General features: G+C 40.9%; 1 protein-coding gene across 2 annotated transcripts; it reads left to right on the plus strand.

Annotated features, from left to right (window-relative positions):
- The first annotated feature begins 893 nt into the window (after nucleotides 1–893).
- On the plus strand, nucleotides 894–14,312 carry dkk2 (dickkopf WNT signaling pathway inhibitor 2). 2 transcript variants are annotated; one of them, XM_010784543.1, is made up of 4 exons: nucleotides 894–1,364; nucleotides 9,968–10,121; nucleotides 10,989–11,120; nucleotides 12,236–14,312. In XM_010784543.1, the coding sequence occupies exons 1-4, from the start codon at nucleotides 1,167–1,169 to the stop codon at nucleotides 12,484–12,486; spliced, it is 735 nt and encodes a 244-aa protein (XP_010782845.1). In that variant the 5' UTR covers nucleotides 894–1,166; the 3' UTR covers nucleotides 12,487–14,312. The 2 variants fall into 2 exon arrangements, with proteins under 2 accessions (XP_010782845.1, XP_010782853.1); XM_010784551.1 differs by having other exon boundaries at nucleotides 9,971–10,121.
- The last annotated feature ends 1,098 nt before the right edge of the window (nucleotides 14,313–15,410 follow it).

Genomic DNA, 15,410 nt, shown 5'->3' on the forward strand with positions numbered 1-15,410 from the left:
ATGCACTGATGCAATTAAATAAAATCTGAAATAGGACTTAGTACATACAGGAGAGAGCTAAAGAAGAGGGATTAAATCAGCAACAAGAATTATCTCCAGTGTGTCCCTGTCCTAAATGCATTTTGTCTTTTTCGAAATCATAGGCTTTACCTGCGTGAAACTGAAAGAGTTCATTGTACCAGCACATAACCAACATGAATATAACTTATCCTGATACAAGACTCAAACAAAGGACTCTCTATAATACTTATATCACTAACTTTATCACCATTGACATTCCTTGCATCATGAGGGAAGCCTTTCCCACAGAGGGAAAACAATGGTTATCAGATAGTTTTTTTTTTTTAAATGCTATGTTATTCGGGAATGCTGGTTAAATGGACCCTGGACCGCCTCTTGCTTATTTAAATGTCCCATTGGTCAGGACATCATTCTGGACTAAATAATGAGGCGTTTTGCTTTTGAGGTGGCCTTAGTGGGATATTTAAGATTTTACAGTTATAATCACTACAGGTAACAATTTCCTAAACACAAATCCATTCTTGTGATAACGTAAAATGATCCACGTTACCTACAAACTCTCTTTAAAGCAGCCCCACTCTGACTTTTTCCGTTTCCTATACGCGCCCAGCAGCCTCGCAGTAAAAAGGGTCAAGCGCCCAGTTAAAATACACAGTGTATAATTTTATAGCCTTTTCCCAACGGGGCTCCTGGTGCCGGTGTCGAGACGACAATGTGCAAGCAGCAGTGCCGCGCACAGATCAGTTTCATTCTTTGTCAGTTGTGAATAGGGGCGGAGGAAGCAAACTCATTAGATCCTATAAAAAGAAAGTATCCGAGATCATAAAACACCCGGCTGCAGGACTAAGTGCTCACTCACAGCCAGACGGAGACAGGGGAGGAAACCTCTTGTCAAGTTTCTCTCTGACCCTCAGAGCATCAGCATTTTAACAGATCCGCTTCTTCATTGTTTCCCTCCTACACTGGGCTCTCAGATAACTGTGTCGATGGCAGTCATTCTTCTGACTAACTGATTTTCATGATCATCACCACTCTCTGTATTGCGTAACGCATGGACACTGACAGTGCGCACACTTGTCATTTAGAAACTAAGATTATTTAAGCCCTTTTTTCTCTTTTTAGTATTTTTACGTTCATTTTCAAGGATGCTCGTCCTAACTTGGAATAGATGCTGTGTTGTGGTGTTTCTCGTCGCTTCACTGAAGACGGGGGCATCCCAGGTATCAGAGGCGCGTCCAAAGGCGAACTTAATCAAGCCAGCTCTGTCGGAAGAGTCACCTACACCGGCTACAAACCGCACTGCTCACATCGGGATCACCAAGAAACACAACGTCCTTGCACAGGTACATTTAATTATTTAATTATCTGAGGATGTATGGATGGATATGCCAGCAGTACATTTACGCACAGCCTTCAACATGATTAGCAGCAGTGGAATAATTAATACTAGTGGTCATTATAACGTCCAAAAAGTAAGGTTAACTTATTATAATAAGCATAACAAGAAAGAAGAACAGTTTCCCCCTTTGTAAATCACAATATTAGTATGCCGTGGATATAGAGAAGTGCATACTTGTGCGAGTCCTCTTCAAAACTGTCGTTATGATGGATCTTGAGGTGTGTAAGTGAAGTAGCACTATATCTTAAAAGAGCTTTCTCACGTGTGAATCGTTATTGGAAATTGCAGGGATTGGACCCCTCATAAACCCTAATTGCCTTTCAGACCTGACGCCACAGTCGCACTTCAACAGTAAATCATCAATGCCAGCAGAAATGTGAGAAAAAGTTAACACTTAGGGTAATTTTCTGTCTGGGTCTTAGTGTCATTAAAGTGGTCCAGACGCTTGCTGGGATTATGAGATTCTTACTGTGGGGCCTCTGAGGGATACTCTTACCAACCACTTAATGCCCACTCAAAGTTATCAATTCCTGCTGTTTCAACAAAGTGCCATATTACTGTAGTTTGACAGCAAACGTGGGATCAAAAAATATTAAAGATTTGGCACGCTTTATTCTGGCAAAAGTAACAAGTTGTGAACATTATGAGTGACTTTTATCAAGTGAGGAATTAGAGCTGTACATTTATTGCTTGGCCGGAAAAGCAAAGTTCTCCAAGGCACCAAATCTTTCAAATAAGTGGATATTTTTTATTATTTTTTGGAAAGGTGATCTTATACTAATGTGGAAAAGAAACATGACACATCAGTCAAACAAAAAACTGACAAATGCCAAAGTCTTCATCTCCCAAATAGATAACCACTAACTTTAAGTTTTAATTAAACATCAGAGTATCTTTTTGAGCAGCAGATGGCACTGCCACATCTCCATCAGGTCTCTCAGCACACTGAAACAGCTGATTACTCTTCTCCTTATGCATTTTTCTGCCTGATGGTCTCAGCCTCTAACTCATGTTGACATGTGGCCGTTGAACTGTCTGTTGTATCACTTGCAGTGGTGATAGTGTTGGGTTTATGTGAAGCGCGTAGTGCTGAGAGCAGCCCTCTGACATCCATCTCAGGCAGCAGAAATTATGGAAAAGCCACTTTCTCTCCTCTGTGGAGATCCAACCTCAAGCAAACCCTGCCAGACCTCAATTTGAACGCCTGCTTACATCTTTACCATTGCAATAATGTGGAGCGGTTTGGAAAAGTGGACTGAGGGGAACCGATATATGTGTGCAGAGACCACCACACTGTTACAAAATGTCATGGTGCAGTGTGTCCAAATGAAGATGGTGAATAGCATTTATGGCAGGAGCGGGCGTCATATGTATTTGGTGTGTTGTTGCTGGTGTGTGTGTGTGGCTGTGTGTGTGTGTGCTGTGTTTGTGCTGTGTGTGTGTGGCTGTGTGTGTGTGGTGTGTGGTTGCCTGTGTGTGTGTGTGTGTGCTGTGTGTGTGTGTGCTGCTGTGTGTGTGCCTACTCCCTCGTGTGCCTTGGCGAGTCTCAGGTGTGTGTGTGTGTGTGTGTGTGTGTGTGTGTGTGTGTGTGTGTGTGTGTTCTGGATGCCAAGAAGTTTTCCAGAGTTGTAAAGTAACAGCCGCAGCTCAGCCTTGGCCAGAAATGCGGCTTGACGCTGGCAGGCAAACTGCACTGACCTTCTGCATCTCATCATATTCAGTGGCCATTTATGAGCCGAATAAACCAATGATAACAAGTCTGCTCTCTTCATGAGGCTGTAATAGCATAGTGAGGCATATATTTAGTCTAGGAGTGATCACAGGGAGTATATAACTGCAATTACTCTACCTTAGATTTTTTAATTATAAGAAATGCACTGAGCAGGTTGCACAGCACCAAACGGCTCATCACTGAGACGCTTTCTCTCTGAAGTGGTTCACAGAAGGCACGCTGAAATATTTTTCAACTTCGTCTGATTTTGTGAAGTGATTACTGCTGATTAAGGCTTGGGTGTAAGTTTGGAAAATGGGCATGCATCAACTCAAATTTCTCCTCTGGCATTTGCATTATGAGGAAACCTCAGAGTTGATATCTAAGATTTATGGTCGATGGATGCTGTTTGTTTAAATTTGTAAGAAATAGTCGTCAGTTTACTAAACCTTGGGAGAAATTACAGTGCTTTCCAGATTTTACCTTTGTCAGTTTTGTGAGTGATAATCTCAATATATGACCCTTTTTTCAGTCTGCAGTCAAACACAAATATATAACATTTTCACACCATGTAAGGAAGCTCTTTCTCTGACAGTTAAGTTTACAATTACAAGAAATCTCTCCAAGAATCGCCCTCAGTGGCTCATGTTTAAATGCGGGAAGTTATCGAGGAATGAGTCCAGCCACCCTGTGGAGAGGAGCCGCTGAAGCAGGAAACAAGGTTGTAATTTGTGTTTTTAGTCATCAAATTAGAACCGCTTCTCAAAGCTGTCGGTTGTTTGACAGCTTAATGTGCTTTTATTTCCTGTTGCTGCTGACAGCTTTGGGCGATAAGGCTTACATTAATCACACAGTAACCAGGGTCGGGTTTTGGCTTTCCCTCGGCGTGGTTCAGCTTGGGCAAATTGCTTTCCAGTTGTCCGACCCTTTTCACATCATCCTGTCTCGAGTAAAACCGACAAAACCGAAATGTACGCCTATAAGACCTTGACAGCTGCCGCTCGTGGGTGGCACTGTTGGATCCTTGGAAGAGAACCAACAGAAATGGATAGCACAGGCTCACCACTGTGACCTCTGAACCCACAGGGGAACCGACAGCGTGGCGGCATTCATGCGGTACGTGTCTGTAAAACAGCAGCCCGGTCAGTCAGCCAGTCAACTAGTTTCTTTATTTAATTCAACACAGAGATGACTTTAATAAGCGATCTCTGAGGGCTCGGCCTGTAAACGTAGAGCCACGTCCTTTCCCTTTCTCTCAGCCCTGCCTGCCCCCTAACCCTAAATGAAGGTTTGGTGATCCTAATGAGCTGAGAAAAGAGGTGTGAGTGCTTGTTAGCGTTCGGCTCCGTTTGTGCTTCAGTCCCTCGTCCTGTGGCCTTTGCAGTCTGTGGGTCCCTCGGGTGCTGTGAGGGCCATGCACTGGAGCCATTAGGGGTCTCATGTGGAAACTCACTTCATTGAAATTGGACCTGTTAATGAGAGAGGCGACCTGGATTACACCTTTTAGAGCAGCCCACTTGCTAGAATAGCATACAGAGCTTTTCCCCTTTCCTTTGATATTCTTTGAAGAGCGCAGTCATGTACGCTGGCTGTGTGCCTCTCTTTGTGTCCGATGAATAAGATCAACCCAGAATGTATACTTAACTTAAGGAAAGCCTAGTTTTTGGAGAGTTTGGATTCTAGCACTCAAAGGGACATGCCCATAAACACATGTGTTTTGAGTGATGAAAGACGCCAAGCTGCGTTTGAAGACATGGTTTGTACGAGTGACTTGTGTGCAGCCATCCCTATGTAATCTGATACTGCCTGTCTGTGCTTTCAGGGCATATGAAGTTTGTTTATCCAGTGACATCGTTTATTTGACTCTGTAAGGTCCCTGCCAGTCATTAACACCATTCACTGTTTCAGGTTAGTGTCTGAATTCTGAAGGTCAAGGGCAAGCATGAGCTCAACGTTTGGATTTGTGCTGAGTGTTTGATGCTTTTTTTTAAATTCGGATTTGTTGTAGTTTGTTCTTTAATGTTTTTGGTTAGACACAAACAATGCAAGACAATAATTATGAACTGCTGTTATTGTTAAGGCAGTAGCCCATCATATACAAACAGTAAAGGGACTGTATGCAAATGATTATGGTGATAAAGGGGTTCAGAAAAGAGGATAGCCTATGTACTTTTCTCTCAAAAGAAAGTCTTAACTTGCTGTTTCTTAGTTAAACATGCACTTTCCTGTATGCAAAACCAAAATCCTTGCAAAGACAATAATGTTTATGAGGCGACAATGTCCTGGCTCAAATGTGGTTAGAGGACTTTCATTGTCATGGTTAAACAAAGTTAAACAATGTACCAATTAACTTTAAGTTATATTTGTTCTGCCTTTTTTGTTTGGACCCTGTTGCAATTTCTTTGTACAATAAGTCTGTAGAAGAGTTCAAAGAAAACCACTCTTCTTGAAAAGGGCCTTGTTGTGTTTTTGTACAAAGTGAAACATATTATCCGAACCCCTTCACCATCTCTGCATTTTAAACCCTCAAACTCCACAGCAGAGGCAATACTTTGTGTTATTTCTATGCATTACGCGGCACTTCCACACCATTATATCAGCACTTTGGAATGACTCCACAAAGGTAAATAAGGGACCCAAAGACCAGTGGTAAGGGTTCAAAGCCCTGTATATCCGGCAGTAAATCCCTTGTAGATTGTTGCTCCTGCACATTCAAAGTTCCTCTTCAAAGCCGCAGCGCTTCACCAGCACGAGGGCAGCACGAGACAGGGCCGGGGGGCTTCCTCTGTCTGTCTCTGCCTTTATCGTCCCACCAGCATACCAAGAGAGGCTGCAGAGTACACCGTTTTCATCCCACTTCCTGCGCAGGATCCAGGGCTGTGCTTTTATGTGCGAAGGCTGTTGAAGGGAAAATAAGGGAGCAACAGAACAAAAGATCTGAGATAAATGAGATGCATCCAAATGGAGCTTCATCCCTCAGAAGATGCGAATGAGGCGTTTTAAAACATGACAAGATAAGGAGAGATTATCAGATGCGATTTGAGGGTCAGTCTTGTATCGTTGGGTTTCAAAGGGCTGTGTCTTCCAGTTTGAGCCGTGGTGGAAGAGGTGATCGACTGTGTTTCTTCTTCTGTTTCTGCCCTTAACATATGCACTGCAATCAATCCAAGCAGCTGGCCAAAAATACAGAAAGGAGTCGGAGGGGGTATGAAGTACTTCTGCATGCTCTCGGGACCATTTGTCTTCATATTTAGATAGCAGCACATTTTTTCATGTCACGGAGACCATATTTTGAGCATATTTCTCTCCTCAACTGTGATCACCCCAACAGTACGTGGTGATGTACATGTTCCTCTTAATGAGCAGTTGACACAAAAACAAGCAGTTGACAATAACAGGCTGATGAGGTGGAACATGTGTTCATGACATGAGAATAAGAAGAAACTTAGATTTTTCTCTGAGTGGAGTAAAGTCCATCGGCTGAGAGATACCTTGAAATGTGGTTAAAAGCTTTCAAAAGTACACCTTGAGTTTGTTTTCTTGCTAATAGTCGGATTAGATGATCAATACAGTGCTTATGTCTGTGTGTTAGATACAGAGCTAGAGCCAGGGGGCGAATAGCTTTACTTAGCATAAAGAGCTCTTACTAATTAATTATTTATATTGTTGGTTTAATTTCTAAGCACAAAGCCCGTTTCCAAAAAAATGGAAAGGGTTGGTTTTAGATGGAGCTGTAACTTTATTGCGCAGGAACATTGAGAAAAATCGGTAACAAGATTCTTAACCGACTTTCTACAAGAAAGCCAAAGGCACACTACTCCTGTAATTAATAATATTGTTCTTTTTTGATTTTCTTTTTGTGAAGGAGCGCTTATGTTAGGGCTTCTCCGTGAATTAATTGGATTTATATACTCTTCCCATAATGCAGCTTGATGGCGTCCATACAGTATTTGTTCCTACCTGCCTTGCCAACAACCATTTATTTCAAACCCCCGGATTAATCGTTATACCCCAAAGCCAAGACAACCCTAATTACATCAATAGTTATTTTCCTCCACAGAAGACAATACATTTGTTGAAAAGTTCTCCCCATGACGTGTAAACTGTTCTTCATGTGTACGATCGGAGGAAACAAATCCTTTGAATATTCTGAGAACTGCTCTGAACACAGTAGTAATCAAGAAATATTTAGAATCCATCAAACACCAGGGCTTTGTTACTTTCATCAACACATTAAGCATCTGCATTGTGGGAATCTGTCATAATGATGGATGAGGATTCAGTTTAATATTCCTGCTCATTCTTCTACGTCTGTATCATTGCCTCCATGTGTTTCCAGCCTGAGAAAGTCTGCATGGCATTCGCCCAACAACTCTAATCTTGTTCACTTTCTGAAGCAACTTCTAATGTGCTGAAATATTGATTTTGTTGATAGAACATGTGGCATACAGTCATTATTGTTGTTTTGGGCACGGCAGCCCCTCTCCGCTGACCGTCATAAATCCAAAAGAAGTTTCCTTTTTATTGTGGCTGAAATTATAATACTCGAAATTAACCCTCTTTCTTGTTCATTCTCATGTTTATTGTTCCATGTTTGTCAGTGGTAAGTAAGCCACATTAAATCCGATCTGTCAGTACAGTACCAGCTACATTGGGATGTGGTGCTGGTCGTGGTGTGCCAGCCAAACATGTTGTTCTAATGTCGGTCTACACGGGACATTATTTACACAGCCACAATGTAATCCTGACAATTTTCACTGATCTGCATGTTTGAATAGTTGTCCATCCATTGCAAAAACAAATCCCTATCGTAGAAAGCAAGTGGCTTAAAATACTAAGAGGATTTGCAGCAATTGGAAAAACCCAGTGACCTGCCTGAGCGTCTGAGTGTCTCGCCCATGTGGACTTCAACCTGAGTTTGGGTGTTTTCTTGTAGCTCTTGAGGAATTCAGTGCGAATTTGTGACATTTCTTGCAAAACAAATGTACAACAAACACTATTGTTCCTTCTCTAAAACGAACGGGGGCAGTTCTTGCATGTGTGCAGAATTCCAGTAAAACTTCCCATCGGTTCACGCGCTTGCTATGGAAAAAATGAGCTTGGCCTTAATTGTACTTCTCGCTGCTGTTGACAGTGGTTGTTTTTGCTAAAGTGGTCATTTCACTGCACTTACGGTAAAGACTTAAAAGTTATTCGTGTGTCTAGCTGGACAACAGAATGTCCCAACATCTCAGTGTAAACACAAGAAATACTAGAGCAAAAACAAAGCCAAATTAACTATGAAGGAGTATGATTAGCTGCAGTAATTGCCCCTCAATTATGTCTGTAGACTCATTAACCCTCTGAACACTTTGAGAGAAATTGAGAGAAAATGAAGTGGTTTGGAAATTGTAATAGCTCTATTGTCCTATTGTCTATTGTACATGTTAATCCCTACAACATGTCGTCCTCTCAAATTGAATGCAAAAGGACCACAGCCTGTAGTCAGTTTATCCAAAGCAAACAATCAACATATTTTCTTACTCATCCTCAATAGTATTTATAGAGTTATCGGTTAATTTTCCAAGTTTTCAGATCTCTGCATGCTGCTGAGACTTCTGTCACCACCTCATGGTAAATGGCATTTGGTTCAGATGTCAAAAACATGTTCAAAATGACACTCGTAAAATCTAACATCACTGTCTAAAAGAAGAGGCAGCATAGAAACCTTAAACACAAAGTCACTCTTACAGTAACTTGAATTACATCTTCAAAGTTTCCCTTAGTAAAGAATATACCAATCTTCTCTTGAAACAGTCAATGCAAATCTCAAAAATGTACATAAATGCAATTAAAATATCGTTGGATATTATCTGATTGTCTGCCTCCTTGATTAAATTATATCTGGTAAAAGTAAGATGTGGACTTTTCCTACATGATGACTTGAATTTAAGTTGAGTTTTTTCCCAAGCTCCTGTTTTTGGTCTAACCAAGAGTCTCTTTAAAGACTTCTAACTCAAGCATAACATGAGTTTTATTTGGCTTGTTAACAGCTACAATTTAACTTTTGCGACCTGAGGTGCACGGTGTAACTGTGGTGCTTGGAATGGAATTAGAAGGAATGTTACTGTGTTAGGTCTGGGAAAGTTGCGGTTTACAGAGTTGTGCATGACCAACAAAATACACAATGTGCCTCCTCTGTAACCACGGTGCCCTCTGCATCACAGCACTCCGATAATCTGGTAAACATTTTGTAATCATTACGAATCAGAGATCACACACGACCAACACATAACATGCCACATTTAATCAGATACATTTCGGGGGATAAAACACATTGGTTTGCCAATCAGATGATCTAATGCCCAATAAAAGGGGACATTTTTATGACATTAAATGTTGAACAGCCCTTTTTTACACTCATGCACAGCCACATGTTGTTTTATGACTTGGAGGAAAGTTTATCAATGTCAAATATCAAAGGCAACACTTTTTATATAAAGCACATTTTGAAATAGACCTGCCCATGCTTGCTAAAATAAAACAAAACTTAACTTCACATTGTGACATGCACTTGTTTAATATATTCTGAAAATATGGATGATTCCACTGCCACCACATTGTCACACTTGGCACTTATTTACTTAAATCGTATTGACAAACCTGCACCTACAAGGCAAAATGCATTGGTTATTATATTCCGTTTCTATCTTTGTCTCAAAGCTGTTAATTATTTTTTGAAATCACAGACATTTTCAACTTTGAACACAACGTTGTTAAGACAAATGTAAGCTTATAAAAGGCAGGATCTTTCTTGAACGATGTAAATTCATGAAGTAAATGCATCTTTTCCTCAGCAGGTGTACCCATGCAGCAACGATAAGGAGTGCAGCGTGGGGAGCTACTGCCACAGCCCTCAGCAGTCTCCCCCCCGCTGCCTCAACTGCCGCAGGAGGAAGAAGCGCTGCCATCGAGACGCCATGTGCTGTCCTGGGAACCGCTGCAGCAACTGTGCGTACCTCACACACACACACACACACACACACACACACACACACACACACACACACACACACACACACACACACACACACACACACACACACACATACCATGTATACATCATTTGCAGGGGACATTACATTGACATTACATGCATTTCCTAGAGACTCATCCTAACTTTAACCTTAACTATAACCAACACATGCCTAACCCTAACCTTACCCTTACCCTAACCCTAAACCTAACCAAGTCTTCACTCTAAAATTAATGATTCCCCTCATGGGGACCTCCATTTTGTAAACAGATTTAGGTCCCCACATGCTAGGCCACACACACACACACACACACACACACACGCACGCACGCACGCACGCACGCACGCACACACACACACACACACACACACATTTTCAAAGCATATCAGGTTGGGTTATGTTGTGACTGCAGGGTACGAGTCAGACATTTGATTTCTTATGCAGATATTCTGGAAAAAGTGACTGCTTCCAAGAGACTGAATCAAAGACATTTAAATAATGTTGAACACATGCTGTCAGACAGAAACAAGAAATCTAGTTGAAATTGATGACCAGAGGTTAGGAATCATTGGTCTCATTTATGAAGAAAGTGTTTGTGCAGAACCTCTAGGAAATGGTTGTTTGTTTAGTGACATATCTGTCCAAACATTTGCAGTTAATCCCCTTGAAAAGCCACATTTAGCAATCCCTAACCCACACTATTTTACCATACTACCATATTGATTTGACTTTAACCTTGTTGGCCATCAGGTTGAATAATATTCTATGTAGTTTCTTGACAAAGAAAGCAGGGTTGCTATTGCTTTCTGTGATGTTTGATCCCTTATTTTTCTGTCTGCAGTTATTTGTGTGCCTATCTCCGAGAGCGTTCTCTCACCTCACATCTCAGCTTTAGACGAGCATAACAAACTCTCCACCAAAGACCAGAACTGGAGGAAGAATGGAAATCTGCACGCTAAGCACTCTCTCAAAGGTGAGGTTTATGTTTTTAAAACATGCCCACTGGAAACCTTTCCCTCTCCAAACACTGGCCCGTTTGTTTTCTCTCTCAGCTTTTCTGCTGTTGAATCTTTTTGTTGTTCACTGTCTGCATGTCCAACAGAGTTCATGCTTGACGCCAATCCACAAACTATGTTGATAATTACAGCTCGGCTCATGTGTCAGTGTCTGTGAGCGTAGAGCGCAGCGTGGGGAGCCGAGCAGTAACCACAATGCGAGAGCTGTTTCTGCACCTACACTTTCATTGACAGCACACAAGTGAAAACCACAGAATGCAGGTTTGGCATGATTATAGCTAATAACTCCCTGAGCCCCCAGCTTAGCGTTCATGTCACCATTTAAGTTATTGTAAAGGGCCCATCCATAAAGCAATAGGTTTAATGAGACACTTAAATTACTCAACTCTAAATGCACCCTCAAGACAGCAGGCTGCGACGCTAAAAGCAATGTGAAAATTGCACCACTACTTAAAGTTGCTATAAATGAGCGCATTTACTTTTATCAGGCTTGACTCACTGTGCCTATACTTATAACATTATAGTGGAATTATACAAGCTGTTGTTTAAGAGAAATTCAGTGGTGTTAAAGCAATGAACAGGTTTAGCAGTCCCTCACGCTGATGATTCAAACGTTATATTTAGATAACTAATCAACCGTATGGATTGAGTGGTTTGTGGATTGACGCTTTTGACTGGAGGTGATATTGATTTGCAACTGCATGACTAAATTACACAATGGTAACATCCAACCAAGAATATTATATGTAAACCAGATGGGACAATATGGTAAGTACACAGAATACATTTAAATGTTGTTAATTAAACGTGTCCACACATAATGCAATCTGAATAAAAATGTATGGAATCTTTATGGAAAACAGCTTGTCAAACAATAATCATAGATTTCCTGTGCTTTATAATCTGAATCACTATACAGCCAAACTCCAAGACGCTGGGCGATTTCACAAAGTTCTTTCATGTCTCTGATTAAGCATTTGTTTAACGTTAATGTCAACGTGTCAACAGTTTGTAGATCTTTTGTTTGCTGGTTCTCCGCTGACCAGTGCTGTTTACTGTCTTCCTCTGTTAGGACACGAGGGCGACCCTTGCCTGCGTTCATCCGACTGCTCGGAGGGCTACTGCTGCGCCCGCCATTTCTGGACCAAAATCTGCAAGCCGGTGCTGAGGCAGGGGGAGGTCTGCACCAAGCAGAGGAAGAAAGGCTCTCACGGCCTGGAGATCTTCCAGCGCTGCGACTGTGCCAAGGGCCTTTCCTGCAAGGTGTGGAAAGACGCCACCTCATCGTCCAAGTCCAGGCTCCACATGTGCCAGAAGATCTGAAGCGGGGGGGGGGGGGCAGCTGCTGTCGGCGTAGAGTGCTCTGTCTCCATCTGCCAGGGAAAGTTTCTTAAAGGACGGGTTGTGGCGGTATTGAAAAGGAGAACAAGACAGAGACTAACAAGAGACAGAACAAACTGTGTGGGTTTAAGCTCGCTGTTCGGCAAGCAGGGAGTGAATGGGATTTGCTTTAATGTGTCTGCTGCGAGCGCTCCATCCCTGTACCCATACACACACACACACACACACACACACACACACACACACACACACACACACACACACACACACACACACACACACACACACACACACACACACACACACTCAGCATGGGTTTGTGATCAATGAGCTCATGTTGTTGTTGCACACACAAATACATTTTTTTTTTACACTCGGGACATTCAGGGAGCCACAAAGTTAGCCAGTAGCTGTGATAGGTGAGGACCTTTTTTTAGATGGAGGCCACAGGGGTAGCAGTCTTTCATTAAACTTCCACTTGTATAAATAAGACAGAAAAACAATTAACAGACAAGCCATATGTTTTACTGCACAGTAAATGCTTTACCGGCCTCCAAAGACCTGATGTGGGATGTCCTGTGTCTCAATGCTGGATCCGACATCATTTGTTATCTGTTTAGTCAGAATTTCAATATCTTGTTTGTTTTTGAGTTTTGCGGAATTTAGCTATTTATATGCAGAACATTTACAAACAGTAACAAAGTCCAGACCCACGAAATACCAGTCATATCATATGAGGAACTAATTGCATACACTCTTCACTTCAGAGCTTGGGTTTTGTAACAGCATACGGAGACTTCAATGCAACGCATGATGCTCTTAAACCAAAGAATGAAAGAATATTTACTTCAGAGTGATGAGTTTCATCTGGGGTATTAGCCCCTTGGCCCATTTTTAGCCACAAGAAGAGAGATAAAGTATTGTGTCCGTCGTTGAAACCTTGTTTGATCTGTCAGATGCAGCTGCAATCTATTGTGATAGAAACTGTGGGTTTGCACTGAGGCAGTGTCAGTGTTCCTGATACCAAACCAGAGAACGGCTCTGCTTTTTCAATCACATAAACAGGACTCAAGGATACCATGGAAGTGCAATTTTTTCCATTTACAATGCCAACAGGAGAGGAGTCTTGAGAAGATGATTAGACTTAAAACATGCTCCGTAAACCCGATGCTTTTTTAAACATATTGCAGATTGAATCAACATCAACACACAGCCCTGTTTATTTTTCAGTTCATCCAAATATGATAGCACGCTTCTTTCTCATGAAATAAGCTGCAGTTTTGTTTTTATGCCAAAGCATAACTTCCTTAAACAACCACTTGATAGCTACACAGTCAACATAATATCACATTTGCCTCTTTTTAGAGCATCAACTACACATATTTTTTAACCATTTAAAATACCAATAAGCTCTTATATTGTAAATAGATTGGAAACAATGACCATGTATTTAAGAATCAATGTATATCATGTACATATTATAAAAATATGAATCTTAAATGTTGCAGCAAAATGATCTAGGTGAGAAGAGTAATGAGGGATGAAATAGGAGCAGACTCAAAGTGATGTAGTTAAAATGATAAGCGCTGTGTGTATGGACACAGGCGAAAGGCATTGATAGCTTTGATATTACAGACTGAATGCATCATAAGGATGTTTCCAAAAAGAGAGACAAGCACATGAATTTCCAAAACAGTTTGTGTAAATGGTGTGTACTGTAAATGGTGTCAAGATTTATATCCCGCTAAATATTGTTTGTGTCTATACTGATTTGTTTTGTGTATTTACGTATTTGTGTATGATGAATGAATAAAAGAATGTATTTTGTATCATTGGTTACACAGGACTGGTTATTACTCATTTTTATGTTTGGGTTTTTATAATAAAAGACAGGAGGTAGAACAAAGGCAACATGAAAAACGCTTATTAAAAAAGGTAGAAACATGAAATGCAATCTATTTAAAATGTCAAAAAGAACACTGGATTATCTCAGACATGCAGAACGTCATATAGCAATTTTACTTTACCCTTCATTAAATGACATGAACAGTACAAGCCCGTAAAACTTGATTTCCAATCTTAAAGCGTCCCCTGAAGTTTTCTTGCAAACAGTTATTTTCAGATTCAGTTTTAAACACAACTTTTCAAGGGGTCTAAATAATGTGCTGGATGCACATCCATTCTCAGAAAACATTTGAACAGCTTACATCAATGTAGAAAAAAACATCAAACCGTCTTATTAAGAACGGAAAGGTTGTAGCTACTTCTCCTGTGACTATGTTGGGTTGACGTGAGAAACAAACCCAAAACTGTCAACGGATTTGGTTTCAGAATTGCGAAATAAAAACAGCAGAACCTTCCAGTTAAAAAGGTAAGATGGTTGCAACTTGTTCATACATGAAGTTGTATTTGTTTTAAACCCCTTCAATGAGAGTAAGCCAGCTAAGAAAATATGACTAAACCTCCAGGCTAATGAAAGTAAATGTTTTCCCTTAATAATAGAAAGCTATCATATTTCATTACAATCATAAACCATACAAGTAGCTCACATGCTTAAGCAGGTTTAAATCTAGCTCGAGCTCTTATCTCAGTGAGATGCTACCATGTCACCTGACTTAATCCAAGCTGAATAATGATAATTCAAAACATATTCTTGAGGCATATTGATGCGGTAAATCCCTAAAAGGTTCAAGGGTTACTTAAACCACCAAACCAACTGTGTCTGCATTTTTCACCAGTACAAATAAGACTTCCTAAACCCATTATCGCCTGATGTATTGCAGATGTGATCTAAAGACAATATGCTTTGATATGCTCAATGTACAGTAAAATACGCAGGATATGTTTGGTAAGGTAGAGACCAATTTTCTTATTTTGTCCTATACATTGAATATGATAAAATATTA

The sequence above is a fragment of the Notothenia coriiceps genome, unplaced genomic scaffold (assembly GCF_000735185.1).
Source record: "Notothenia coriiceps isolate Sejong01 unplaced genomic scaffold, NC01 NC01_scaffold00000707, whole genome shotgun sequence".
Taxonomy (NCBI): Eukaryota; Metazoa; Chordata; class Actinopteri; order Perciformes; family Nototheniidae; genus Notothenia; species Notothenia coriiceps.

What these genes read in the sequence shown, in the direction of transcription:
- dkk2 (XM_010784543.1), top strand. Translation starts at nt 1,167, where the DNA reads ATGCTCGTCCTAACTTGGAATAGATGCTGTGTTGTGGTGTTTCTCGTC. An exon ending in AACACAACGTCCTTGCACAG is followed by an intron (nt 1,365 to 9,967) that starts GTACATTTAATT and finishes TCTTTTCCTCAG; the next exon opens with CAGGTGTACCCATGCAGCAA. An exon ending in TGGGAACCGCTGCAGCAACT is followed by an intron (nt 10,122 to 10,988) that starts GTGCGTACCTCA and finishes TTCTGTCTGCAG; the next exon opens with TTATTTGTGTGCCTATCTCC.